Source organism: Grus americana, chromosome 39 (assembly GCF_028858705.1).
Source record: "Grus americana isolate bGruAme1 chromosome 39, bGruAme1.mat, whole genome shotgun sequence".
In the NCBI taxonomy this organism is placed as follows: Eukaryota; Metazoa; Chordata; class Aves; order Gruiformes; family Gruidae; genus Grus; species Grus americana.
In genome coordinates this window covers 473,050-500,452 of record NC_072890.1, presented here as the reverse complement: position 1 = coordinate 500,452, position 27,403 = coordinate 473,050, and the positions used below count along the sequence as shown (strand labels likewise).

The 27,403-nt window shown below is 67.1% G+C and overlaps 3 protein-coding genes across 10 annotated transcripts in view; 2 read left to right on the top strand and 1 right to left on the bottom strand.

Moving 5' to 3' along the window:
- Positions 1 to 2,189, bottom strand: part of LOC129198985 (mucin-2-like) — a 31,669-nt gene extending 29,480 nt beyond the window's left edge. Inside the window, exon 1 of the mRNA XM_054808668.1 lies at positions 2,125 to 2,189. Coding sequence (XP_054664643.1) covers positions 2,125 to 2,189 — 65 coding nt within the window. The remainder of the gene's footprint in view (positions 1 to 2,124) is intronic.
- Positions 2,190 to 3,117: 928 nt separating this feature from the next.
- Positions 3,118 to 14,705, top strand: ARMC5 (armadillo repeat containing 5). 8 transcript variants are annotated; one of them, XM_054808673.1, is made up of 10 exons: positions 3,118 to 3,397; positions 3,498 to 3,605; positions 5,116 to 5,956; positions 6,674 to 7,152; positions 7,880 to 8,012; positions 10,272 to 10,464; positions 11,333 to 11,779; positions 12,029 to 12,079; positions 12,248 to 12,297; positions 12,331 to 14,705. In XM_054808673.1, exons 1-10 carry the CDS (start codon positions 3,121 to 3,123, stop codon positions 14,309 to 14,311), a joined length of 4,560 nt encoding a protein of 1,519 aa, XP_054664648.1. In that variant the 5' UTR covers positions 3,118 to 3,120; the 3' UTR covers positions 14,312 to 14,705. The 8 variants fall into 8 exon arrangements, with proteins under 8 accessions (XP_054664648.1, XP_054664650.1, XP_054664649.1 ...); XM_054808675.1 differs by lacking the exon at positions 12,029 to 12,079 and having other exon boundaries at positions 11,333 to 11,771; positions 12,240 to 12,290; positions 12,576 to 14,705; XM_054808674.1 differs by lacking the exon at positions 12,029 to 12,079 and having other exon boundaries at positions 11,333 to 11,771; positions 12,240 to 12,297.
- Positions 14,706 to 15,729: 1,024 nt separating this feature from the next.
- Positions 15,730 to 26,088, top strand: TGFB1I1 (transforming growth factor beta 1 induced transcript 1). Its single transcript, XM_054808750.1, has 11 exons — positions 15,730 to 15,809; positions 17,182 to 17,336; positions 17,911 to 17,942; positions 18,052 to 18,158; positions 18,847 to 18,943; positions 19,049 to 19,148; positions 19,240 to 19,383; positions 19,604 to 19,777; positions 22,462 to 22,543; positions 23,189 to 23,337; positions 25,386 to 26,088. The coding sequence occupies exons 1-11, from the start codon at positions 15,797 to 15,799 to the stop codon at positions 25,650 to 25,652; spliced, it is 1,320 nt and encodes a 439-aa protein (XP_054664725.1). The 5' UTR covers positions 15,730 to 15,796; the 3' UTR covers positions 25,653 to 26,088.
- The last annotated feature ends 1,315 nt before the right edge of the window (positions 26,089 to 27,403 follow it).

Here is a 27,403-nt window from a genome sequence, read left to right as displayed (position 1 = left end):
AAGGCCTCGACATAGCACCTTACGTCACTCTACCCTCGGCCAAAATCACCATTCACCCTCAAAACTCCAAACGTCGAGCCCCTGCTCCCAGGCCAAAGGTGCCAGACCCAAAACGCGTGCCTGGCCTCAAACCTCCCTTGGTGGCCCTCGCACAGCACCACTCACACTGGGGCTGCGGGCTCGCCGAGACGAGCAAGGCCTCGACATAGCACCTTACGTCACTCTACCCTCGGCCAAAATCAGCATTCACCCTCAAAACTCCAAACGTCGAGCCCCTGCTCCCAGGCCAAAGGTGCCAGACCCAAAACGCGTGCCTGGCCTCAAACCTCCCTTGGTGGCCCTCGCACAGCCCCACTCACACTGGGGCTGCGGGCTCGCCAAGACGAGCAAGGCCTCGACATAGCACCTTACGTCACTCTACCCTCGGCCAAAATCAGCATTCACCCTCAAAACTCCAAACGTCGAGCCCCTGCTCCCAGGCCAAAGGTGCCAGACCCAAAACGCGTGCCTGGCCTCAAACCTCCCTTGGTGGCCCTCGCACAGCCCCACTCACACTGGGGCTGCGGGCTCGCCGAGACGAGCAAGGCCTCGACATAGCACCTTACGTCACTCTACCCTCGGCCAAAATCAGCCCTCACCCTCAAAACTCCAAACGTCGAGCCCCTGCTCCCAGGCCAAAGGTGCCAGACCCAAAACGCGTGCCTGGCCTCAAACCTCCCTTGGTGGCCCTCGCACAGCCCCATTCACATTGGGGCTGCGGGCTCGCCGAGACGAGCAAGGCCTCGACATAGCACCTTACGTCACTCTACCCTCGGCCAAAATCACCATTCACCCTCAAAACTCCAAACGTCGAGCCCCTGCTCCCAGGCCAAAGGTGCCAGCACCAAAACGCGTGCCTGGCCTCAAACCTCCCTTGGTGGCCCTCGCACAGCACCACTCACACTGGGGCTGCGGGCTCGCCGAGACGAGCAAGGCCTCGACATAGCACCTTACGTCACTCTACCCTCGGCCAAAATCACCATTCACCCTCAAAACTCCAAACGTCGAGCCCCTGCTCCCAGGCCAAAGGTGCCAGACCCAAAACGCGTGCCTGGCCTCAAACCTCCCTTGCTGGCCCTCGCACAGCCCCATTCACATTGGGGCTGCGGGCTCGCCGAGCCGAGCAAGGCCTCGACATAGCACCTTACGTCACTCTACCCTCGGCCAAAATCAACATTCACCCTCAAAACTCCAAACGTCGAGCCCCTGCTCCCAGGCCAAAGGTGCCAGACCCAAAACGCGTGCCTGGCCTCAAACCTCCCTTGGTGGCCCTCACACAGCCCCACTCGCGCTGGGGCTGCGGGCTCGCCGAGACGAGCAAGGCCTCGACATAGCACCTTACGTCACTCTACCCTCGGCCAAAATCAGCCCTCACCCTCAAAACTCCAAACGTCGAGCCCCTGCTCCCAGGCCAAAGGTGCCAGACCCAAAACGCGTGCCTGGCCTCAAACCTCCCTTGGTGGCCCTCGCACAGCCCCACTGCCCTTAACACATAACATTTTCCTACCTCTCTCCATCCCTCCAGCGTTTCTATCCAGACAGGGAAGTTCTCAGATGTGAGGAGAGCAAACCCAGCAGAAAGCCTCGGGAAATGGTCCTTAGAACAACCCTGCTGTCAAACCTAGTGGGTACACAAAGAGCAGTCCTGACCCTTCACCACTTGCAGCCCTTTTATAAATAAAGCCCAGCCCCCCCATATTCATCACGTGCCCAGCCCCATCCTCATGACCCCCACCTGGGCTGCCCAGCCCAACACACAGCTGGGAGGGTTTGCTCGTAAAGCACAAATGAAAATACCAGCCATGGGGAAGGTGTTTCCAGGGAGAAACTTCCCTCGGTGGCCTGTTTTTCTGCCGCAAGCAGAAAAGTTAAAATTTAAAAAAAAATAGGGAGCACAAAGCGGTTAAAAGCGAATGAAGGAAGAATTTGAAGCCAGCAGAGTACGCGGCAGGCGGGCAAGATGCGAAGGAGAGGGAGCTGGCTAAATGTAGGAAGGAAACTTTGAAAATGCGAACAGGTTGGCAGGGAAGTAAAAGCGTGGAGCGTCCAAGGAGACGCCCTGCGCCGGGGGAAACGGGATTTCACCAGCGGAAGGGTTGAGCCAGGGTGAAATTCAACGCTGGATTCAGGCGGAGGCTCCAGGCCTCCATCTGCCGTCGAGAAGCTGATCCTGGTGCTAAATTTTAAAAGTGGGTGGTTAAAGGAGAGCGAATGGAAAAAAAAAATAAAGGCGGCAAAGCGGGTAAAGGCAAAAGGGAGAAGAGAAAACGTTTAACGACAGAGCGGGGAGATGTGGCCGCAGGCCCCGCCGCAGGGATTGCTTCATCAAAACCCCTCTGAAAGGCGGCAGGGCCCAGCTGGGGCATCCCTGAAGGCTGAGAAAAGCTCTGGGTGTTTGGGGGGGGGGGGTGTGACGTTTGCAGTTTGTTTTGGGCCTTTTTGCGGTAGTTTTGGAGGAGTGTTGTTACGTCTACAGCGACTTCCGGTGGACTGACGGGCACTTCCGGTCAGCTGGAGGACTACCGGACCATAGAGCGCGATATCCGGAGGACTGATGGGCACTTCCGGAGGACTGATAATGGCAACTTCCGGGATGGGCACTTCCGGAGGACTTCCGGACCATAGAAACACTCGGACTACCGAGCTCCTCCAGCGCAGGGAGGGGACGGTGAGCGCCGCTCCCAGCCTGGGCCCTCCCCTTTTACACCCAATGCTCCGCCTCTGACCGCGCCCCGCCCCCGGCAACGTTAACTCCGCCGCTTCTCCACCCCGGGGCGGGCCCTTCCCCCCCACCCCACCCCACAAGGGCTCTGTAGCCCCGCCCCCTCCAAACCCCGCCCCCTCCCCTTCGCTCCGCCCCCTTTCCCTCAAACCCCGCCCCCTCTCCAACCCCAGTCGCCTCCTCCTCAAGCTCCGCCCCCACTTCAGGCCCCGCCCCCCTTTCAAAGCCCCGCCCCTTTCGCGTTCCCGTTCCCATCGGCCCTTTCGGCCCTTCCCGGCCACCGTCTCTCTCCCGGTCCCTGAGGGGGCCTGGCCCGGGCCTGGCCGCTCCCCCCCCCCCCCCCCCCCTTTCCCCTCACCATGTCGGAGCCTTTAGGTTGGTGCGTTGAAGCCGTTCGAATTTCAACCGAACCTAATTTATCTCGGGCTTTATTAGCTTTACGAACCCGTCATACAAGGCGTCCGGGTGGAGCAATTCGTTTTCGTGAAAGAGGTGGTTTGGGACCTTTATTAGAATTATTAGGACCGGAAAGGCCTCGTCGTACGCTCGATTTAGCTCTTAGCGTTTTAGGTAATTGTTGTACCGAAACCGGGTGTCGAAAACAAGCCCGGCGCCTGGGTGGTGTGCCCCGGCTCGGTGAGTAACCAGGAACCGGGGGGGGGGGGGGGGGGGAGGCCCTTTCCCCCTGATTAGGCCTCTCCCCCCTGACCCCCTGCCCTCTGACCCCCCCAAAAAGTGGCCCTCCTGTCCTCTCCGGGTCCCGAGAGCGTGCAGAACCGTGCGGCCCGCGCCCTCGCCAACTTGGCGCTGGAACCCGACGGCGCTCGCGACGTCCTCGATGCCGGTGAGTCGTCGTTCCCCCTTCTCGTGTCTTCTATAAGGGGTTTTTGGGGGGTCTTTTTGGTTTCCTAAGGGGGTCCCTGAGGGCTCCAGGGGGGTCACACGGGGGGGGGGGGGGTGTCTCTGAGGTCCGTGGGGTCCCCTGAAGTGGTTTTGGGAGTCCTAAGAGGTCCCTCAGGAGGGCTCCAGGGGGTCCCTGGGGTCTCCAGGGGTTCCCCATAAGTGGTTTTGGGGGTCCCTTGGCCACCCGTGAGGTCTCCAGGGGTCCCTTGCCCACCTGGGAGGTCACACGGGGGGGGGTCTGTGAGGTCTATGGGGTCCCCTGAAGTGGTTTTGGGGGTCCTAGGGGGTCCCCAAGGTCCCTCAGGAGAGCTCCAGGGGGATTCCTGAGGTCTCCAAGGGTCCCTTGGCCACCTGTGAGGTCACCCAGGGGGTCTCTGAGGTCCCTGTAAGTGTTTTTGGGGGTCTCTGAGGTCCCTCAGGAGGGCTCCAGGGGGTCCCTGAGGTCCGTGGGGTCCCTGTAAGTGTTTTTGGGGATCCCTGAGGTCCCTCAGGAGGGCTCCAGGGGGTCCCTCTAAGTGGTTTTGGGGGTCCCTTGGCCACCCATGAGGTCTCCAGGGGTCCCTTGCCCACCTGGGAGGTCACCCAGGGGGTCTCTGAGGTCCGTGGGGTCCCTGTAAGTGTTTTTGGGGATCCCTGAGGTCCCTCAGGAGGGCTCCAGGGGGTCCCTGAGGTCTCCAGGGGGTTCCTCTAAGTGGTTTTGGGGGTCCCTTGCCCACCCGTGAGCTCCCCCATTTGTTCCCCAGGGGGTCCCTGAGGTCCGTGGGGTCCCTGAGGTCCATGAGATCCCCTTAAGTGTTTTTGGGGGGTCCCTCAGGAGGGCTCCAGGGGGTCCCTGAGGTCCATGGGGTCCCTGTAAGTGTTTTTGGGGGTCTCTGAGGTCCCTCAGGAGGGCTCCAGGGGGTCCCTGGGGTCTCCAGGGGGTCCCTCTAAGTGGTTTTGGGGGTCCCTTGGCCACCCATGAGGTCTCCAGGGGGTCCCCGAGGTCCCTCAGGAGGTCTCCAGGGGGTCCCTGAGGTCCCCAGGGGTCCCTTGGCCACTCGTGAGCTCCCCCATTTGTTCCCCAGGGGGTCCGTGGGGTCCCCACAATTGTTTTTGGGGGTCTCTGAGGTCCCTCAGGAGGGCTCCAGGGGGTCCCTGAGGTCCGTGGGGACCCTGTAGGTGTTTTTGGGGGTCCCTGAGGTCCCTCAGGAGGGCTCCAGGGGGTCCCTGAGGTCTCCAGGGGGTGCCCGTAAGCGGTTTTGGGGGTCCCTCGCCCACCCGTGAGCTCCCCCATTTGTTCCCCAGGGGGTCCCCGAGGTCCGTGGGGTCCCCGCAATCGTTTTTGGGGGTCCCTCGCCCACCCGTGGGGGTCCCCGTCGGTATTTCTGGGGCTCCCTCGCGTATCCCCGGGGTCCCTCAGCCCCCCCTCCCCTAACTCCGTGTGTCGTGTCCCCCCCCCTCCTCCTCGGCAGGCGCCGGTCCCCTCCTGGTCTCCCTGGCTGCTTCCTGCGGCACCCCCGAATGCCTCCACAGCGCCGCCCGCGCCCTTCGCATTTTGGGGGCCGCTCCCGCTCCCCGTCGCGCGTTGGGTCGAGCCGGAGCCGTCCGAGCCCTCGCTTCTCGTTTGGCTTCCCTCTCTCCGACTCATCCCGCCTGCCCGGCTCTCGTCCGAGCTCTTCGCGGTCTCACCGATCATCCCGACCCTTCGGCCGACGACGTCGCCCCGGCGTTACCGGTTTTGACCGTTTTAGCCGCTCACGCCAAACGCGATCGCCGACAACCCGCTTTGGGAACCATCGCCAACGCTTGCGCCCGCGCTCCTCTCCGTCCGGCTTTAGGCGCCGCCGGGGCGGTCGAAGCCGTAACCGAAGAGGTGAGGAGAACGTTAACGTCTTCCGACGTCGCCGGCGCTACCGTAGCCGTCCGGGCGTTGTGTTTGTTATGCCGGGAAGCCGTTAACCGGGCGAGGGTACGAGCGGCCGGAGGTTTGGGGCTTCTCCTGCGCCTCTTGGCCGAATCTCGCGCCCGGCCGTGGCGTCTCCGCGTTCTCCTGGCTTTGGCCGCCTTTGCCTACGACCAGGAGGCGTTGGCGGCCATGGAGGCTCGGGGGCTCGTCCCTTTGCTCGCCGACGTGTTGCGGGCTCGGGCCGACGAGGAAGAGGAGGAAGAGGAGGATGAGGAGGAGGAAGAGGATGAGGAGGAGGAAGAGGAAGAGGAAGAAGAGGAGGAGGATGAAGCAGCCGCTTCCTTCGATCTGCCGCGCGAGGTGCCGGGCTCGGGCAGGGCGGCCGCCGGGAGCCTGCGGAGACTCAAGTGAGTCGGGGGGGGGGGGGGGTTTGGGGGGGCTGCAGGGCTTGGGGGGCTCCTGGGGGTCGCTGGGGACCTTGGGGGGGGGGTCCCGGGGGGTTCTCTTGGGATCTGGGGGGGTTTCTGGGGTCTCCTGAGACCTTCTGGGGGTCCCTTGGGACTTTGGGGGGGGCACTTGGGATCTGGGGGGGGGTTCTGGGGGTCCCTTGGGACCTGGGGGGGGGGCATTTAGGATCTGGGGGGGGTTTCTGGGGGTCTCCTGAGACGACCTGGGGGTCCCTTGGGACTTTAGGGGGGGGCACTTGGGATCTGGGGGGGTTTCTGGGGGTCCCTTGGGACCTGGGGGGGGCACTTGGGACCTGGGGGGGTTTCTGGGGGTCCCTTGGGATCTGGGGGGGGTCCCTTGAGACCTTGGGGTGTCCTTGGGGACCTGGGGGGGGTCCTTGGGACCTTGGAGGGGGTCACTGGGGTCCCCTGAGACCTTCTGGGGGGTCCCTTGGGACCTGGGGGGGGGCACTTGGGATCTGGGGGGGTTTCTGGGGGTCCCTTGAGTCCTTGGGGGGTCTCTGGGGGGGTTTCTGGGGGTCCCTTGAGACCTTGGGGGAGGGTCCCTGGGAGCTGGGGGTCCCTTTTGGGGTCCCCATCACCTTGGGGGGGGGGGGGGTCCGTCCCATCCCCAAACTCCCGTCCCCAAACTCCCCCCGTTTCTCCCCCCCCCCCCAGGTCCTGGCTCCTCTCCGAAAGCTCCTCCCCGCCGCCCTCCCCCCCGCCCGCCGCCCCCCACCCCCCCACGCCCGCCCCCCGCCGCCGCCTGCCCCCCATGGGTGCCCTGGCCCTACCCCGAGGGGTGGGCGAGGGGGACCCCTGGCTCCCCGAAACCCCCGCCCTCCTCCTTTTGGGGCGTTTGGCGGCCGCCGACGAACCCAGCCGCGCTCTGGCCACCGCCCCCGTCGTTTCGGGGCTCCTCCGTTACCTCACGGGGGTCCCCGCCCCGGCCCCCCGCGCCGCTCGGGTGCTGCAACGCCTGACGGGGCACCCCGCTTTTTTGGGGGCGCTGGTTCGGGCTTACGTCCCCTCCCTGCTTCGTTCCTGGCTGATCCTCGGCATCCCCCCGGGCCGGGCCGAGGAGCTTTCGCAAATCGGGGGGCCCAAACGTCCCCCCGCGCCCCCGCACCCCCGCCAGGCACGCCTCAAGGAGCTGGGTGAGTTGGGGGGGGGGCTTTGGGGGCGTTTTGGGGGGGCCCCAGGGGGTTTTGGGGGAGCTTTGGGGGTCCCCAGGGGGTTTTGGGAGTTCCTGGGGAGTGTTGGGGGGGGTTTTGGGGGTGCCCAGGGGGTTTTGGGGGGGCTTTGGGGGGTCCCCAGGGGGCTTTAGGGGTGTTGGGGGGGCTTTGGGGGGGTCCCCAGGGGGTTTTGGGGGTGTTGGGGGGCTTTGGGGGGTCCCTAGGGGGTCCCCAGGGGGCTTTGGGGGTGTTGGGGGGGTTTTGGGGGGTCCCTAGGGGGTTTTGGGGGGGCTTTGGGGGGTCCCCAGGGGGCTTTGGGGGGTGTTGGGGGTTTTTGGGGGGGTGCTCAGGGGGTGTTGGGGAGCTCTGGGGGGTCCCCAGGGGGTTTTGGGAGTTCCTGGGGAGTGTTGGGGGGGGGTTTGGGGGTGCCCAGGGGCTTTGGGGGTTCCTCAGGACTATTGGGGGTCCCTGGAGGTCTCTGGTGTCCCTGGGGGGGGTGTTGGGGGTCCCCAAGGGGTCCCGGGGGGCTATAGGGGGGTCCAGGGGGGCTATGGGGGGTCCCCAGTTGCCTCTGGGGGGCAGCTGGCGGTTTGGGGGGGTCCCTGGGTGCTGCTTTGCCTCTCTCAGGGGGTGGGGGGGGGGTGGGGTGCGATCCATAGGGGCCCCTGCGGCGCCGCCCCCGCCCCCACACGTCCCGTCCGTCCCCCAGGCGAGGGGCTCCTGCGCGTCCTGGGGGCGGGGGCGGCCGCCCCCTTCGGCGTGGGGCTGCTGACCCACATGCTGCGCTGCGGGGCCCCCCCGGCCCGCCTGGCCTGCGCCACCGCCCTGCCCCTGCTCGCCAGGTACGCGCCCCATGGCTGCCCCCTATGGCTGCCCCCCCCATAGCTTCCCCTCCATCCCCCCCATAGCTTCCCCCTATAGCTTTCCCCCTACAGTCCCCTATAGCTTCTCCTCCATGCCCCCTATAGCTGCCCCCATAGCTTCACCTATAGCCCCCATAGCTTCCCCCATAGCTCCCTAGAGCTTCTCCTCCATCCCCCTATAGTTACCTATAGCTCCCCCCCCCCATAGCTCCCCCCCCCATAGCTCCCCCCCCCATAGCTTCCCCCCCCCCATAGCTTCCCCCCCCCATAGCTTCCCCCCCCCATAGCTTCCCCCCCCCATAGCTTCCCCCCCCCATAGCTCCCCCCCCCATAGCTCCCCCCCCCCCCCCCCCCCCCCATAGCTTCCCCCCCCCCATAGCTTCCCCCCCCCATAGCTTCCCCCCCCCATAGCTTCCCCCCCCATAGCTTCCCCCCCCCATAGCTCCCCCCCCATAGCTCCCCCCCCCATAGCTCCCCCCCCCATAGCTCCCCCCCCCCCATAGCTCCCCCCCCCCATAGCTCCCCCCCCCATAGCCCCCTAGAGCTCCCTAGAGCTTCTCCTCCATCCCCCTATAGTTACCTATAGGTTCCTCTCTATCCCCCCCATAGCTTCCCCCCCCCATAGCTTCCCCCCCCCATAGCTTCCCCCCCCCATAGCTTCCCCCCCCCATAGCTTCCCCCCCCCATAGCTTCCCCCCCCCATAGCCCCCATAGCTTCCCCCCCATTCCCCCCCATAGCTTCCCCCCCATAGCTTCCCCCCCTATAGCCCCCCTATAGCTTCCCCTCCATCCCCCCTTATAGCTCCCCCTTATAGCTCCCCCTTATAGCTCCCCCTTATAGCTCCCCCTTATAGCTCCCCCTATAGCTCCCCCTATAGCTTCCCCTCCATTCCCCCCTATAGCTCCCCCTATAGCCCCCCTATAGCCCCCCTATAGCTCCCCCTATAGCTTCCCCTCCATTCCCCCCTATAGCTCCCCCTATAGCTCCCCCTATAGCCCCCCTATAGCTTCCCCTCCATTCCCCCCTATAGCCCCCCCAAACCAGCCCATAACCCACCCGGGGGGGGTTCCCCCCCCTCCCAGCGCTCACGGAGCCCTATAGGATCCATCCGCGGCCCCACAGAGCACCCATAGGCGCCCACCCTATATCCCCTATAGGCGGCCCCATAGGTCGCCCCGCCACAGGCCCTGTAGACGCTCTATAGGTTGTCCCTATAGATCTGGTGCTGGCCCCGTGGGTCCCCAGTCTATAGGGCACCGGTGGGGCCCCCCAGGGCTTCCCTATAGCCGCCCCACACATCTATAGGTTCCCTGCCCCATAGAGCTGCCTATCGATTCCCGTGTGTTCCCAGCGTGTCGCTGGCGTGTCGCTGGCGTGTCGCGCCCAATGTCCCCCGGGGTGGGGGGTGGCCCGTGACCCTATAGCGTCCCCCCACGCGTTGGCGTGACATCATCGGCATCACCCACGGCGTGACCCGTGGCGTTGGCGTCACGTTGACATCACCAACAATGTTGGCGTGACCCGGGGTGTTGGCATCACGTTGACATGGCCAACAGCGCTGGGGTCACGTTGGCGTGACCCATGACGTTGGCGTGACCCATGACGTTGGCGTCACGTTGACATCACCAACAACGTTGGGGTCACGTTGGTGTGACCCATGACGTGGGCGTCACGTTGACATCACCAACAACGTTGGGGTCACGTTGGTGTGACCCATGACGTGGGCGTCACGTTGACATCACCAACAACGTTGGGGTCATGTTGGCGCGACCCATGACGTTGGCGCGACCCATGACGTTGGCGTCACGTTGGCGTCACGTTGACATCACCAACAACGTTGGGGTCACGTTGGCGCGACCCATGACATTGGCGTCACGTTGACATCACCAACAACGTTGGGGTCACGTTGGCGCGACCCATGACATTGGCGTCACGTTGACATCACCAACAACGTTGGGGTCACGTTGGCGCGACCCATGACGTTGGCGTCATGTTGACATCACCAACAACGTTGGGGTCACGTTGGCGTGACCCATGACATTGGCGCGACCCATGACGTTGGCGTCACGTTGACATCACCAACAACGTTGGGGTGGCGTTGGCGTGACCCGTGGCGTTGGCGCGGCCCCGTGGCGTCGCCGTCGCCCTCGGTGCGACCCACGGTCTCGACGTCGCGTCGGCGCGGCCGCGTCCCTTTGCCGCGGCGCCGGCGTGACGCGTGTCCTTGGCGTGCGCAGGCCGGCGTCCCCGGCGCGGGGGCTGCTGTGGGGCGGGGGAGCGGTGGCCCTGCTGCTCTCGGCGGTGGCCCGGGGTCCCGCGTCCCCCTACGAGCCACCCCCGGCCTTCGCCCTCTACGCCGCCGACGCCATCGGCCTCCTGCGGGGACACGGCGGGGACGTGCCGGGACACGACGGCGACCAGGACCTGCAGGTGCGGGGGGACGTCGGGTGGGGACCTTGGGGACCCCTTGGGGACGTCGGGTGGGGACGTTGGAGATCCCGTGGGGACGTCGGGTGGGGACGTCGGGTGGGGACGTTGGAGATCCCGTGGGGACGTTGGGGACCCCGTGGGGACATCGGGTGGGGACATCACATGGGGATGTTGGGGGGGATGTTGGGGACCCCTTGGGGACGTTGGGTGGGGACATCAAATGGGGACGTTGGGGACCCCTTGGGGACGTTGGGGGGGGACATTGGAGATCCCGTGGGGACATCGGGTGGGGACATTGAGTGTGGACCCCATGGGGACGTTGGGTGGGGACGTTGGGGACCCCTTGGGGACGTTGGGTGGGGACATCAAGTGGGGACGTTGGGGACCCCGTGGGGACGTTGGGTGGGGACATCAAATGGGGACGTTGGGGACCCCTTGGGGATGTTGGGTGGGGACGTTGGGGACCCCTTGGGGACGTTGGGTGGGGACGTTGGAGATCCCGTGGGGACGTCGGGTGGGGACGTTGAGTGTGGACCCCATGGGGACATTGGGTGGGGACATTGGGGACCCCACGGGGACGTTGGGTGGGGAGGTTGGAGATCCCGTGGGGACATCGAGTGGGGATGTTGAGTGGGGACAGTGGGGACCCTGTGGGAACGTTGGGGACCCCATGGGGACGTTGGGTGGGGACATTGGGGACCCCTTGGGGACGTTGGGTGGGGACATCAAGTGGGGATGTTGGAGATCCCTTGGGGACATCAAGTGGGGACCCTGTGGGGACATCGGGTGGGGACACCAGGGACCCCTTGGGGACACCAGGAGCACCCGTGGCCTCACGGGGACCCCTGGGGACGCCGGTGACCCGCAGGCGCGCGAGGACGCCGAGGACCCGTGGGGACGGGCGGAGGGACGCGGTGACGGCGGTGACGTCCTCGTGGAGAACGGCGACGCGCGGAGACCCCCGGACCGACGCGCGGGTGACGTCGGGGACCCCCGGGGACACCCCCATGGACTCGGGGACGCCGATGACGCGCGTTCCCCGTCCCCTGCGGCCCCCCACCCCACCGGGCCCCGCGCGGCCCCGCGGGCCACCAAACGTCCCCGAGCGTCCTCCTGGCCACGGTTGTCCCCAACCCCGCCCTGTTCCCAGGGGGCCCCGGGACCCCCCAAACGTCCCCTGATGTCCTCGGACCTCCACGACTCGTGTCCCCGGGTGTCACCGGTGTCCTCCAACCCCTGTCCCCAACTGTCCTCATGTCCCCAGGTGTCCCCAAACCTCTCCAACCCATCTCCCCGACCATCTCCATGTCCTCAAGTGTCCGCAAACCCCCTCAACCGCTGCCCCCAGGTGTCCCCAGTGTCCTCCAACCCCTGTCCCCAACCATCCCCAGTGTCCTCCAACCCATCTCCCCAACCATCCCCATGTCCTCAACCATCCCTAGTGTCCTCCAACCCATCTCCCCAACCATCTCCACGTCCCCAGGTGTCCCCAAACCTCTCCAACCCATCTCAACCATCTCCACATCCCCAACCATCCCCAGCGTCCTCCAACCCATGTCCCCAGGTGTCCCCAAACCTCTCCAACCCATCTCCCCAACCATCTCCACATCCCCAGGTGTCCCCAGACTTCTCCAACCCATCTCCTCGACCATCCCCATCACCCCAACCATCCCTAGTGTCCTCCAACCCAGGTCCCCAGGTGTCCCCAAACCTCTCCAACCCATCTCCTCGACCATCCCCATCACCCCAACCATCCCTAGTGTCCTCCAACCCAGGTCCCCAGGTGTCCCCAAACCTCTCCAACCCATCTCCCCAACCATCTCCACGTCCCCAACCCTCGCTAGTGTCCTCCAACCCGTGTCCCCAGGTGTCCCCAAACCTCTCCAACCCATCTCCCCAACCATCCCCATCACCCCAACCATCCCTAGTGTCCTCCAACCCAGGTCCCCAGGTGTCCCCAGACTTCTCCAACCCATCTCCCCAACCATCCCCATCACCCCAACCATCCCTAGTGTCCTCCAACCCAGGTCCCCAGGTGTCCCCAGACTTCTCCAACCCATCTCCCCAACCATCCTCATCACCCCAACCATCCCCAGCGTCCTCCAACCCAGGTCCCCAGGTGTCCCCAGACTTCTCCAACCCATCTCCCCAACCATCCTCATCACCCCAACCATCCCCAGCGTCCTCCAACCCATCTCCCCAACCATCTCCACGTCCCCAGGTGTCCCCAAACCTCTCCAACCCATCTCCTCAACCATCTCCACGTCCCCAACCATCCCCAGCGTCCTCCAACCCAGGTCCCCAGGTGTCCCCAAACTTCTCCAACCCATCTCCCCAACCATCTCCACGTCCCCAGGTGTCCCCAAACCTCTCCAACCCATCTCCTCGACCATCCCCATGTCCCCAACCCTCCCTAGTGTCCTCCAACCCAGGTCTCCAGGTGTCCCCAAACTTCTCCAACCCATCTCCTCGACCATCCCCGTGTCCCCAGGTGTCCCCGCGCCCCTCCGGCCCCCGTCCCCCGCCGTGTCCCTACTCCCGGACCCCCCATGACCTCCTCCTGCTCCCCGACGGCGCCCGTCCCGGCGTGCCGGCGTCTCGCTCGGCGTTGACCCGGGGTTCCCCAGTCTTGGGCGCCATGTTGGGGGGAGCCTTCGCCGAGGCGCGCCAAACAGCCGTCGCTCTGGGCCGCGCCCCCCGCCGTCCCCTCCTCCTCCTCCTCCATTTTGTCCACGGGTGTCGAGGTCGCCCCGAGGACGGGTGTCCTCTCCTGTCCCGCCCCGTGTCCCCCGCCGCCGCCGGCGCCGCCATCGCTTTGGCCCGCCGGTATCTGGTGGAGGGTTTCGACGACGCGGTGGCCGACGCGGTCGCGGCGTCGCCCGGCGCGCTCTGGGCCTTGGCCGAGCGGTGGGGTTGCGCCCCGTTGGCCGTTCGGGCAGCGCGGGTCATTTTGGGGGGACGTCCTGATAAGGTGGCCCCTCGTTTGGTTCGGGTGGCCGCGTTAACGAGATGTCCACCTCGTTTGGCTCGTGCCTTGATGGCCGCCGTGGCGCCCCGGGGGGTCCGGCCCCACCTCGATATGGGGGAGCCGTGGGGTGGGGGTGACCCGTTGTTGACACCCCATGGGGACCTCCGGGACATCCTTGGGGACCTCGGGGATGGCCAGGAGGACCTGGAGGACCTCCAGGATGTCCAGGAGGACCTCGGGGATGTTCAGGAGGACCTTGGGGATGTTCAGGAGGACCTCAGGGATGTTCAGGAGAACCTTGAGGACCTCCAGGATGTTCAGGAGGACCTCGAGCACCTGGAGGACCTCCAGGATGTCCAGGAGGACCTTGGGGATGTTCAGGAGGACCTCGGGCACCTGGAGGACCTTGGGGATGTCCAGGAGGACCTCGGGGATGTTCAGGAGGACCTGGAGGACCTCCAGGATGTCCAGGAGGACCTCGGGGATGTTCAGGAGGACCTCAGGCACCTGGAGGACCTCCAGGATGTTCAGGAGGACCTCGGGGATGTTCAGGAGGACCTTGAGGACCTCCAAGATGTCCAGGAGGACCTTGGGGATGTCCAGGAGGACCTTGGGGATGTTCAGGAGGACCTCAGGCACCTGGAGGACCTCCAGGATGTCCAGGAGGACCTCGGGGATGTTCAGGAGGACCTTGGGGATGTTCAGGAGGACCTCAGGCACCTGGAGGACCTCCAGGATGTTCAGGAGGACCTCGGGGATGTTCAGGAGGACCTTGAGGACCTCCAGGATGTCCAGGAGGACCTCAGGGAGCTGGAGGATGACTTTGGAGACCCCTTAGGGGAAGGTGATGTGGAGGTGGAGGTCAAGGGACCTCTCTGAGACCTTGGGGACCACCACGTAGGCGTTGGGGACCCCTTTAGGTGAAGACGCGGAGGTCGGGGACCTCTCTAGGGCCTCAGGGACCACCGCGTGGGTGGTGGGGACCCCCCCTTAGGTGAAGACGCGGAGGTCGGGGACCTCTCTAAAGGCCTCGGGGGTCCCTTGGACAGAGACGATGTGGACGTGGAGGTCAGAGAACTTCTCCAAGACCTCGAGGGGGCCTTCGGTGGGGTCTCGGGGACCCCTTGGAAGAAAATCAGGAGGATTTTGGAGGTCAGGGGACCTTCTCCAAGATCTCGGGGACGCCCCGGAGGACCCCGTTTACGGCCGTGGGCGAGGGGAGAGGTGGGGAGAAGGATTTCGGGGACCATCTCGAGGAGATGGGGGACCACCCGGGGGGACCTCGGGGAGGACGTTATGGACCACGAGAACGTGGTGGACCCTTCTTGGAGACCCTTTCCGTGGGGGTGGGGTGGGGTGGGGTGGGGACACCCTGAAGGACCACGGCGATTTTGGGGACCCCTCGGGTGAAGGAGGAGGAGGATGAGGGACCCCCTTGGTGTGTGGGGGGGGGGGGGGGGGACACATGGGACCTTCTGCAGGACCTTGGGGTGCTCCTGGGTGTTCGAGGTCTCCTCGGGTGGGTGGGGAACCCCCGTGGGGACCCCCGTGGGGATGTGGGGACCCCCCCCCCACCCGCAGTTTGGGGAGAAAAGCGGAGTTTTGGGGCACGTGTTACCCCCCCCCCCCCCCCCACGCCGGGTGACGGGTGGGTGGGGGTGGGGGAATGGACCCCCCCTTCGGTTCTGGTGCTGCTCCACGGGGGGGGGGGGTGGGGGGGGGGCGTGGGCGTGGGGGGGGGTGTGGACGTGGGGTGTGTGGGGGGGGCACCCGCTTTTGGGTTGATTTCACGGGGTTTTGGGGTCGCGGCTGTAGCGATGGCGACGCACAATAAAGGAGTGGAATGGCTGCGGTGTGTGGTGCCCCCCCCGTGTCCGTGTCCGTGTGTGTCCCCCCCCCCCCCCCACCCGTGTCCCACAGACACCCGCGTGTTTCCCCCCCCCCGGATCCCACAGCCCCGGACATCCGTGTCCCCCCACCCCCCCCACCCGTGTCCCATCATGCCCAGCTGTGTCCCACGGACCCCCCCGTGTCCCCCCCCACGCTGTGTCCCACGGACCCCCCCGTGTCCCCCCCCACACACACTCCGTGTCCCCCCCCACTCCGTGTCCCCCCCCACTCCGTGTCCCCCCAATCCCCCCTGTCCCCCCCGTGTCCCCCCATCCCGCGTGTCCCCGTGTCCCCCCCCCACCCCGTGTGTGTCCCCCACCCCCCCAATCCCCCGTGTCCCCCCCCATCCCGCGTGTCCCGTCCCCCTCCGTCCCCCCCCCCCCCCCCCGCACGCGCCGTCCGGCCGTTTCCATACATGGGCACCGAGGGGCCCGCGCGGGGCGACGTCACGGGGGGGGCCGCGCCCATCCCGCCATGGAGGACCTGGGTACGCGCGCGTGGGGGCGGGGGGCGCGCGGGTGGGGGGCACGGGGGGGGGGGGCATTGGGGGGGGGGGGGGCTGTGAGCCCGGGAGCGTGTCCGGCCCCACGGGGGGGGCGGGGGGGTCCCGGGTCTGTGGGTGTCCGGGGGCCGTGGGTGCTGGGGTCCGTGGGTGTCCGGGGGCCGTGGGTGCTGGGGGCCGTGGGTGTCCGGGGGCCGTGGGTGCTGGGGTCCGTGGGTGCCCCGGGGCTGTGGGTGCTGGGGTCCGTGGGTGCTGGGGTGGATGGGTGGGTGTCCGGGGTCCGTGGGTGCTGGGGGCCGTGGGTGCCCCGGGGCTGTGGGTGCTGGGGTCCGTGGGTGCTGGGGTGGATGGGTGGGTGTCCGGGGTCCGTGGGTGCTGGGGTCTGTGGGTGTCCCGGGGCTGTGGGTGCTGGGGTCCGTGGGTGCTGGGGTGGATGGGTGCCCCGGGGCTGTGGGGTCCCTGGGTCCGTGGGTGCTGGGGTCCGTGGGTGCTGGGGTGGATGGGTGTCCCGGGGCTCCCGGGTCCGTGGGTGCTGGGGTCTGTGGGTGTCCCGGGGACCGTGGGTGCTGGGGTCCGTGGGTGCTGGGGTCCGTGGGTGCCTCGGGGACCGTGGGTGCTGGGGTCCGTGGGTGCTGGGGTCCGTGGGTGCCCCGGGGCTGTGGGTGCTGGGGTCCGTGGGTGCTGGGGTCCGTGGGTGCCCCGGGTCTGTGGGTGCTGGGGTCTGTGGGTGCTGGGGTCCGTGGGTGCTGGGGTGGATGGGTGTCCCGGGGCTCCCGGGTCCGTGGGTGCTGGGGTCTGTGGGTGCCCCGGGGACCGTGGGTGCTGCAGTCTGTGGGTGTCCCGGGGCCCAGGGGTGTCCCGGGTCCGTGGGTGCTGGGGTCCGTGGGTGCCCCGGGGACCGTGGGTGCTGCAGTCTGTGGGTGCTGGGGTCCGTGGGTGCTGCAGTGGGTGGGTGCTGGAGTGGGTGGGCACCCCGGGCACCCCGGGTCTGTGGGTGCTGGGCTCCGTGGGGTGCTCGGGGTCTGTGGGTGTCCCGGGGGTCCGTGGGTGCTGGGGTGGATGGGTGCCCCGGGGCTGTGGGGTCCCTGGGTCCGTGGGTGCTGGGGTCTGTGGGTGTCCCAGGTCCGTGGGTGCCCCCGTGCCCGTGGGTGCTGAGGTCTGTGGGTGCTGGGGTCCGTGGGTGTCCTGGGTCTGTGGGTGCTGGGGTCCGTGGGTGCTGGGCTGGATGGGTGCCCCGGGTCCGTGGGTGCCCCATGTCCGTGGGTGTCCCGTGGTCTGTGGGTGCTGGGGTCCGTGGGTGCCCCGTGCCCGTGGGTGCCAGGACACGCGTGTGTGTGTGCCCCCCCCCCCCCCCCAGACGCCCTCCTGGCCGACCTGGAGACCACCACGTCCCACCTGGCCCGGCGGCCGGTGCTGCTGACGGACCCACCCGTGGGGGCCGCCCCCTCCCCCCACGCACCCTCCGGGCCCGGCGGGGACCCCCCACGGCCCCCCCCACCCCCCTACGGCCCCGTGAGCTCAGGGACACGGGGGGGGGGGGGGGCACGGGGGGGGAGGGGTTGGGGACACGGGGGGACATGGGGGGGACACGGGGGGGTTGGGGACACGGGGGGGACACGGGGGGGTTTGGAGGGGCTTTGGGGGGACACGGGGGGGCACCGGGGGGGGTTGGGGGGCACGGGGGGGGGCACGGGGACACGGGGGGGACACGGGGGGGGTTGGGGGGGCTTTGGGGGGACACGGGGGGGCACGGGGGGGGGCACGGGGACACGGGGGGGACACGGGGGGGGTTGGGGGGGCTTTGGGGGGACACGGGGGGACATGGGGGGGCAACGGGGGGGTTTGGGGGGGTTGGGGGACACGGGGGACACGGGGGGACACGGGGGGGTTGGGGGGGCTTTTGGGGGGACACGGTGGGGTTTGGGGGGGCACAGGGGGCTTGGGGACACGGGGGGGGCATCGGGACACGGGGGGGGCACGGGGACATGGGATGTGGGGACATGGGGGGACACGGGGGGGCTCTGGGGGTTTTGGGGACACACACCCCCCCCCCCCCCCCACTGACCCCCAACGTGCCGGTCCCCAGGTGCCGGGGGGGGACACGGAGCAGCTCTACAGGTACGGGGGGGGGGGACATGGGGGGGGACATTGGGGGGGCCCTGGGGACATTGGGGGGGCCCTGGGGACATGGGGGGGCCCCGTGCCACCCCCGTGTCCCCGTCCCCAGCACGGTGCAGAAGCCCCGACCCCCCCGGGCCCCCCCGGCCCCCCCCGGCCTGGGGGAACTGGACCAGCTGCTGCGGGACCTGAACGTCACCCACAGCTCCATCGCCGGTACGGCACCCCAAAACCCCCCCTGGGCACCCCAAAACCCCCCCTGGGCACCCCAAACCCCCCTGGGCACCCCAAAACCCCCCCCGAGCACCCCAAACCCCCCCGGGCACCCCAAAACCCCCCCGGGCACCCCAAACCCCCCCTGGGCACCCCAAAACCCCCCCCCGGGCACCCCAAACCCCCTGGGCACCCCCAAACCCCCCCGGGCACCCCAAAACCCCCCCTGAGCACCCCAAACCCCCCCGGGCACCCCAAAACCCCTGGGCACCCCAAAACCCCCCTGAGCACCCACAAACCCCCCCCCCGGGCACCCCAAACCCCCCCGGGCACCCCAAAACCCCCCCTGAGCACCCCAAACCCCCCCGGGCACCCCAGGAATCACTCTGGGCACTCAACCCCCCCCCAAAATCACCCCTGGCACCCCAAACCCCCCCGAATCACCCCCAAAATCACCCAGGGCACCCCAAAGCACCCTGAAACCCCCCCCCCCAAAAAAAAAAAAAAAAACCCCACCCCGGGGACCCCCGAAATCTTCCTGTGGACCCCTAATCCCCTTGGGGAACCCCAAAAATCACCCCGGGGGGGGGGGGAACCCCACACACACCCCCCCCCAAAAAAAAAAAACACAACCCCCCCTTGCCGTGCACCCCAAAACTGCCCCTGTGCCCCCCCACACCCCCCCCCCCAGACGAGATCCTGGCCCAATTCCCCCCCCTAAAACCCCCCGAGGGGGCGAAGACGAAGGAGACGGCGGCGGCCGAGGCTGAAGTCGGGGTGACCCCCAGGTACACCCCAAAACGAGCTCAAACCCCCCCCCCCCCCCCAAAAACACACACAGCCCCCCCCTTCCCTCCCAACCTTCTCTTCCCTCCCCCCCCCCCCCCAAACAGCTCGGGGTCCCCCCCGGCGCCCCCCATTTCGGCCACCTCGGCCACGCAGGAGCTGGACAAGCTGATGGCCTCGCTCTCCGACTTCCACCTCCATCGCGCCGTGAGTTTTGGGGGGGCTTCGGGCGGGGCACCCCCTTTTTTTGTACCCTACGCCCCCATAACTTTCTTTTCCCACCTTTATTTCTCTTAAGCCCCCCCAAAAAAAGGGGGTTCCCGAGGGGGGGGACAACCTGGACTCCATGTTGGTGTTGCTGCAGTCGGATCTGAGTCGCCAGGGGGTCCCCACGGAGACCAAGGGGGTCTGCGGGTCCTGCCAGAAGCCCATCGCCGGGAAGGTGAATTTTGGGGTGTCCCTGGGTTTGGGGGGGGGGGGCATGAAAAAAAACCCGGGGTCACCCCCCCCACCTCACCCCAACTACACCCCCAAAATGAGGGTGCTCCTCCAAACCCCACCCAACCCCTTCAGGTGGGACCCCGAAATGAGGTGTCACCCCCCACCCACCCACTCTGGGGACCCCCCTCACCCCTTTTTTTTCTTCTCCCCCCCCCCCCAAGGTGGTGAGGGCTTTGGGGGGCTCCTGGCACCCCGAACATTTCGTCTGCGCCCGCTGCGGGGGGCAGCTGGGGGGGGGCAGCTTCTTCGAGAAGGACGGGGCTCCCTACTGCCCCCGCGACTACGGGCGCCTCTTCGCCCCCCGCTGCGCCCGCTGCGCCCAGCCCATCCTGGACGTGGGTCTGGGGGGGACCTGGGGGGGGTCTGCTGGGGTGGGGGGACCTTCTGGGGGGCCATGGGGGTCTTGGGGTGGGGGGATCTTCTGGGGGGCCATGGGGGTCTTGGGGTGGTGGGACCTTCTGGGGTGGTGGGAGCTGCTGGGGTGGGGGGGTCTTCTGGGGTGATGGGATCTTCTGGGGTGGGGGGACCTTCTGGGGGGCCATGGGGGTCTTGGGGTGGGGGGATCTTCTGGGGGTGGGGGGATCTTCTGGGGGGCCATGGGGGTCTTGGGGTGGGGGGACCTTCTGGGGTGGTGGGAGCTGCTGGGGTGGGGGGACCTTCTGGGGGGCCATGGGGGTCTTGGGGTGGGGGGATCTTCTGGGGGTGGGGGGATCTTCTGGGGGGCCATGGGGGTCTTGGGGTGGGGGGACCTTCTGGGGTGGTGGGAGCTGCTGGGGTGGGGGGGTCTTCTGGGGTGATGGGATCTTCTGGGGTGGGGGGACCTTCTGGGGGGCCATGGGGGTCTTGGGGTGGGGGGATCTTCTGGGGGTGGGGGGATCTTCTGGGGGGCCATGGGGGTCTTGGGGTGGGGGGATCTTCTGGGGGTGGGGGGATCTTCTGGGGGGCCATGGGGGTCTTCTGGGGTGGTGGGACCTTCTGGGGGGCCATGGGGGTCTTGGGGTGGGGGGACCTTCTGGGGTGGTGGGAGCTGCTGGGGTGGGGGGGTCTTCTGGGGGGGCCATGGGGGTCTTGGGGTGGTGGGATCTTCTGGGGGGCCATGGGGGTCTTGGGGTGATGGGATCTTCTGGGGGTGGTGGAACCTTCTGGGGTGGGGGGATCTTCTGGGGTGGGGGGACCTTCTGGGTGGCCATGGGGGTCTTCTGGAAGGGTCATGGGGGTCTTGGGGTGGTGGGATCTTCTGGGGTGGAAGGACCTTCTGGGGGGCCATGGGGGTCTTGGGGTGATGGGATCTTCTGGGGTGATGAGATCTTCTGGGGGTGGTGGGACCTTCTGGGAGGGTCATGGGGGGCCATTGGGGTGGGGGGACCTTCTGGGGTGGTGGGACCTTCTGGGGCCATGGGGGACCTTCTGGGGGGCCGTGGGGGTCTTGGGGTGGTGGGACCTTCTGGGGGTGGTGGGACCTTCTGGGGTGGGGGGACCTTCTGGGGGGCCATGGGGGTCTTGGGGTGATGGGATCTTCTGGGGGTGGTGGGAGCTGCTGGGGTGGGGGGATCTTCTGGGGGGCCATGGGGGTCTTGGGGTGATGGGATCTTCTGGGGGTGGTGGGACCTGCTGGGGTGGTGGGAGCTGCTGGGGTGGGGGGGTCTTCTGGGGTGGGGGGACCTTCTGGGAGTGGGGGGATCTTCTGGGGTGGTGGGAGCTGCTGGGGTGGGGGGGTCTTCTGGGGGGGCCATGGGGGTCTTGGGGTGGTGGGACCTTCTGGGGTGGTGGGATCTTCTGGGGTGGGGGGATCTTCTGGGGTGGGGGGACCTTCTGGGGGGCCATGGGGGTCTTGGGGTGGTGGGACCTTCTGGGGGTGGTGGGATCTTCTGGGGGTGGTGGGAGCTGCTGGGGTGGGGGGATCTTCTGGGGGGCCATGGGGGTCTTCTGGGGTGGTGGGACCTTCTGGGGGGCCATGGGGGTCTTGGGGTGGTGGGACCTTCTGGGGTGATGGGATCTTCTGGGGTGGGGGGACCTTCTGGGGGGCCATGGGGGTCTTGGGGTGATGGGATCTTCTGGGGGTGGTGGAACCTTCTGGGGTGGGGGAACCTTCTGGGGTGGGGGGGTCTTCTGGGGTGGGGGGATCTTCTGGGGTGGGGGGATCTTCTGGGAGTGGGGGGATCTTCTGGGGGGCCATGGGGGTCTTGGGGTGGTGGGACCTTCTGGGGTGGGGGGGTCTTCTGGAAGGGTCATGGGGGTCTTGGGGTGATGGGATCTTCTGGGGGTGGTGGAACCTTCTGGGGTGGGGGGACCTTCTGGGGGGCCATGGGGGTCTTGGGGTGATGGGATCTTCTGGGGGTGGGGGGATCTTCTGGGGTGATGGGACCTTCTGGGGGTGGGGGGGGGTCTTCTGGGGGTGGTGGGATCTTCTGGGGGTGGGGGGATCTTCTGGGGTGGTGGGAGCTGCTGGGGTGGGGGGGTCTTCTGGGGGGGCCATGGGGGTCTTGGGGTGGTGGGATCTTCTGGGGGGCCATGGGGGTCTTGGGGTGGTGGGACCTTCTGGGGTGATGGGATCTTCTGGGGTGGGGGAATCTTCTGGGAGTGGGGGGGTCTTCTGGGGGGGCCATGGGGGTCTTGGGGTGGTGGGACCTTCTGGGGGGCCATGGGGGTCTTGGGGTGGTGGGACCTGCTGGGGTGGTGGTGGGATCTTCTGGGGTGGTGGGACCTTCTGGGGGTGGGGGGAGCTGCTGGGGTGGTGGGAGCTGCTGGGGTGGGGGGGTCTTCTGGGGGGCCATGGGGGTCTTCTGGAAGGGTCATGAGGGTCTTGGGGTGGTGGGATCTTCTGGGGGGCCATGGGGGTCTTGGGGTGGTGGGACCTGCTGGGGTGGTGGTGGGATCTTCTGGGAGTGGGGGGACCTTCTGGGGGTGGTGGGATCTTCTGGGGGGGGCACGGGGGTGGTGGGACCTTCTGTGGGTCCACGGGACCCCGTGGGGTGGGGCTGTGGGTGCCACCCCCCCCGTCTGCCCCCCCCCCCCCCAGAAAATGGTGACGGCGCTGGACAAGAACTGGCACCCCGAGCACTTCTGCTGCGTCCAGTGCGGGCAGCCCTTCGGCGAGGAGGGTGGGTGGTCCTCGCGCGTGGCCCCCCCGGGTCCGCGTGTCCCCCCCGGGTCCGCGTGTCCCCCCCGTGTCTGCGTCCCCCCCGCGTCCCCCCACGTCCCCACGTCCCACCATCCCCGGGCTGGTCCCACCACCATCCCCACGTTGGTCCCACCACCATCCCCACGTCCCCCGTGGTGGTGTCCCCGTGTCCTCCTGTCCCCCACGTGTCCCATCCCCACGTCCCCCCCGTGTCCCCCCTGTGTCCCCCCCGTGTCCCCCCCACGTGTCCCCCCTGCGTCCCCCCCACGTCCCCCACGCGTCCCCACATCCCACCATCCCCGGGCTGGTCCCACCACCATCCCCACGTTGGTCCCACCACCATCCCCACGTCCCCCGTGGTGGTGTCCCCGTGTCCTCCTGTCCCCCACGTGTCCCCCCCCACGTGTCCCCCCCACGTGTCCCCCCCACGTCCCCACGCATCCCCACGTCCCACCATCCCCACGTGGGTCCCACCACCATCCCCACGTTGGTCCCACCACCATCCCCACGTCCCCCGTGGTGGTGTCCCCGTGTCCTCCTGTCCCCCCGTGTCCCATCCCCACGTCCCATCCCCCCGTGTCCCATCCCCACGTCCCCCCCGTGTCCCCCCCGTGTCCCCCCCCAGGGTTCCTGGAGAAGGACGGGCAGCAGTTCTGCCGACGGGACTTTGCGGAGCTCTTCTCCAGCCGGTGCCGGGGCTGCGGGCGGCCCATCACCGAGGGGTACGTCGCCGCGCTCGGCGCGCTCTGGCACCCCGACTGCTTCGTCTGCCGGGTGAGACACGGACACGCGGACACGCGGACACACGGACACACGGACACGTCCCTGGTGTCCCCACGTCCCACCTCCCTGGTGTCCCCCTCCCCATGTCCCACCTCCCTGGTGATGTCCCCACGTCCCACCTCCTTGGTCCATGATGTCCCCATGTCCCCCCTCCCTGGTGTCCCCATGTCCCCAGTGATGTCCCCCTCCCCACGTCCCTGGTGTCCCCACATCCCACCTCCCTGGTGTCCCCACATCTCATGTCCCCGGTGATGTCCCCATCCCCACGTCTCTGGTGTCCCCACGTCCCACCTCCCTGGTCCATGATGTCCCCACGTCCCACGTCCCTGGTGTCCCCACGTCCCACGTCCCTGATGTCCCCATGTCCCCACGTCCCTGATGTCCCCACATCCCACGTCCCTGATGTCCCCATGTGCCACATCCCACCTCCCTGGTGATGTCCCCCTCCCCACATCCCTGATGACCCATGTCCCACCTCCCTGATGTCCCCACATCACACATCCATGATGTCCCCATGTCCCACGTCCCTGGTGTCCCCACATCTCATGTCCCTGGTGTCCCCATGTCCCACGTCCCTGGTCCATGATGTCCCCATGTCCCACGTCCCTGATGTCCCATGTCCCCCTCCCTGGTGTCCCCACATCCCACGTCCCACCTCCCTGGTGATGTCCCCCTCCCCACGTCCCTGATGTCCCCATGTGCCACATCCCACCTCCCTGGTCCATGATGTCCCCACGTCCCACCTCCCTGGTCCCTGATGTCCCCACGTCCCACGTCCCCAGTTATGTCCCCATGTCCCACCTCCCTGGTCCATGATGTCCCCACGTCCCACGTCCCCAGTTATGTCCCCATGTCCCACCTCCCTGGTCCATGATGTCCCCATGTCCCACGTCCCCGGTGATGTCCCTACGTCCCACGTCCCTGATGTCCCCATGTGCCACGTCCCTGATGTCCCCACATCTCATGTGCCTGGTCCATGATGTCCCCAAGTCCCACGTCCCTGGTCCATGATGTCCCCATCCCCACGTCCCTGATGTCCCCACATCTCATGTCCCTGGTCCATGATGTCCCCACGTCCCACATCCCCAGTGATGTCCCCATGTCCCGCGTCCCTGATGTCCCCATGTCCCACATCCCTGATGTCCCCATCCCCACCTCCCTGATGTCCCCACGTCCCTGGTCCATGATGTCCCCATCCCTACGTCCGTGGTGATGTCCCTACGTCCCACCTCCCTGATGTCCCCATGTGCCCCCTCCACGATGTCCCCACATCCCACCTCCCCGGTGATGTCCCCATGTCCCACGTCCCTGGTCCATGATGTCCCCATGTCCCACCTCCCTGATGTCCCCACATCCCACGTCCCCAGTGATGTCCCCATCCCCACGTCCCTGGTGTCCCCATGTCCCACGTCCCTGGTCCATGATGTCCCCATGTCCCACCTCCCTGATGTCCCCATGTCCCACGTCCCCAGTGATGTCCCCGTGTCCCACGTCCCTGATGTCCCCACATCTCATGTGCCTGGTCCATGATGTCCCCAAGTCCCACCTCCCTGATGTCCCCACGTCCCTGGTCCATGATGTCCCCATCCCCACGTCCCTGATGTCCCCATGTCCCACGTCCCTGGTCCATGATGTCCCCATCCCTAAGTCCCCGGTGATGTCCCCACATCCCACCTCCCTGATGTCCCCACGTCCCACCTCCATGATGTCCCCATCCCTACGTCCCCAGTGATGTCCCCATGTCCCACCTCCATGATGTCCCCATCCCTACGTCCCCGGTGATGTCCCCACGTCCCACCTCCCTGATGTCCCCACGTCCCACCTCCCTGATGTCCCCATCCCCACGTCCCTGGTGTCCCCACATCTCACATCCCTGGTCCATGATGTCCCCATCCCTACGTCCCTGATGTCCCCGTGTGCCCCCTCCACGATGTCCCCATCCCCCACCTCCCTGGTCCCTGATGTCCCCACGTCCCCCTCCCCCCCCCCCCCCCTTCCCCCTCCCCTCATCCCCTCTCCCTGACCCCTCCCCCCCCCAGGAATGTTTCGCTCCCTTCGCCGGCGGCACCTTCTTCGAGGACGACGGCCGCCCCTACTGCGAGCGTCACTTCCACGCGCGGCGCGGTTCTCTCTGCCGGGGCTGCGGGGAACCCATCGCCGGCCGCTGCGTCACCGCCATGGCGCAACGCTTTCACCCCGAGCATTTCGTCTGCGCCTTCTGCCTCCGGCCGCTCTCCAAGGGCACCTTCCAGGAGCAGGAGGGCAAACCCTACTGCCGGCCCTGCTTCCTCCGCCTCTTCGGATGAAACGAACCCAGCCCCGACCGACCCACAAGTCGTGGGGCGCCCCACGGATGAGCCCGCGCACGAGGCGTCCGGTTCCGCCAAGGGGGGTTGGGGGGGGGGGGGGGTGGGTGATCGCGCCGCAGGTGGACGTCACCCACCCCACCCCCCCTTCCCCGTCACCGTTACGGAGTCTGGCGGCGGTGTGGGGCGCCCCATAGATACCCCACGGCGGCGCTGGGGTGGGGTGGGGTGTCCCCCCCACCCGTGGGTGCTCCGCAGCGCAGCCTTGACCCCCCCCCCCGCCGTGGATTTGCTCCATGACGTGGGGCGGTGTCCGTGCAGGACTGGAAGCACTTGGGGGGCGGCACTTATGGGTCGCAGTGGGGCAGCTGGGGGGGGCACTGGGGGCCTCCGTGGGTCGCACTTGCTCTTTGCTTGCACACACCAAAGCCTTGGCAGTATTCTGGGGGGCGAGGGGGGGGCGGTTGGGGGATCAGTGGGGCAGGTTGGGGGTCTGGGGGGCAGGTTGGGGGTCTGGGGGGGGTTATGGGTCAGGGGGCCTGGAGAAGGTTGGGGGGAGGAAGTTGGGGGGGGGGTCTGTGGAAGTGTTCGAGGGGCCAGGAGGGTCTGTGGGACCGGTTATGGGGCAGCTATGGGGCAGGATTTGGGTCTGGAAGGGGGCTGTGGGGCAATAGGGTGAGGATCTATGGGGCAGTAGGGCGAGGATCTATGGGGCAGTAGGGAGGATCTATGGGGCAATAGGGTGAGGATCTATGGGGCAGTAGGGCGAGGATCTATGGGGAAATAGGGGGGATCTATGGGGCAGTAGGGAGGATCTATGGGGCAATAGGGTGAGGATCTATGGGGCAGTAGGGAGGATCTATGGGGCAGTAGGGCGAGGATCTATGGGGCAGTAGGGGGATCTATGGGGCAGGTTGGGGGTCACACGCGCAGCACCGGGCGCACGCGGCTGAACACGGACAATAAACACCCGCAGCACAACCGCGCCGTGTGGGGCGAACCCACCTTTCCCGGGGATCCCCCCCGCGCCCCCCGTTTTTGGGTCCATTCCCCCCCCTTTCCAGCTCGGTTTTACACCACCACCCCCCCTCCCGGGTCACTCTCACTCCCAGTTTTGGGCCAATTTCACCCGGTTTTGGGTCGTTTTCCACCCAGTTTCGGCGGCATTTCGCCCAGTTCTGTCTCCACGTTGCCCTTTTTCTGGCCGATTTCACCCATTTTTCGGGTCCGTTTCCGCCCACTTTGGCGTCAGTTCTCTCAGTTTCGGGTCAATTTCTTCCCTTTTTTTTGGGTTAATTTCGCCCAGATTTAGGAAAATTTCACCAAATATCACCTTCCCCCCCCGCCCCAGCCCCACGCGCGTCCGTCACCAAACCGTGCGTCCAGCTCGCCCGCTTTGGGGCCAATTTCACCCATTTTGGGCCTTCGACTCCACCCACCCCCACCCACAATTTTTGGGTCAATTTTGCGCCGTTTCTGCCCATTCCACCCCCTTTGCTATCGCGGGGTTCGGCGTCGTCATCCTCTTTTTTTTTTTTTTTTTTTTTCCCCTCTTTTTGCATCAATTTCGCTGCGTTTCGGCCCATTTCCCACCCCCCCCCCTCCTTTTTTTGGGTCCCTTTCACCCAATTTCCGCTCGCTCCCCCCCCCCCCAATTTGGGGTCAACCCCCCTACAGGACACCCCCCCCCCCCCCAAAAAATCCCCCCTCACCCCACATCCCTGCCCCACGGCGGCGGATTCCAACCCCCC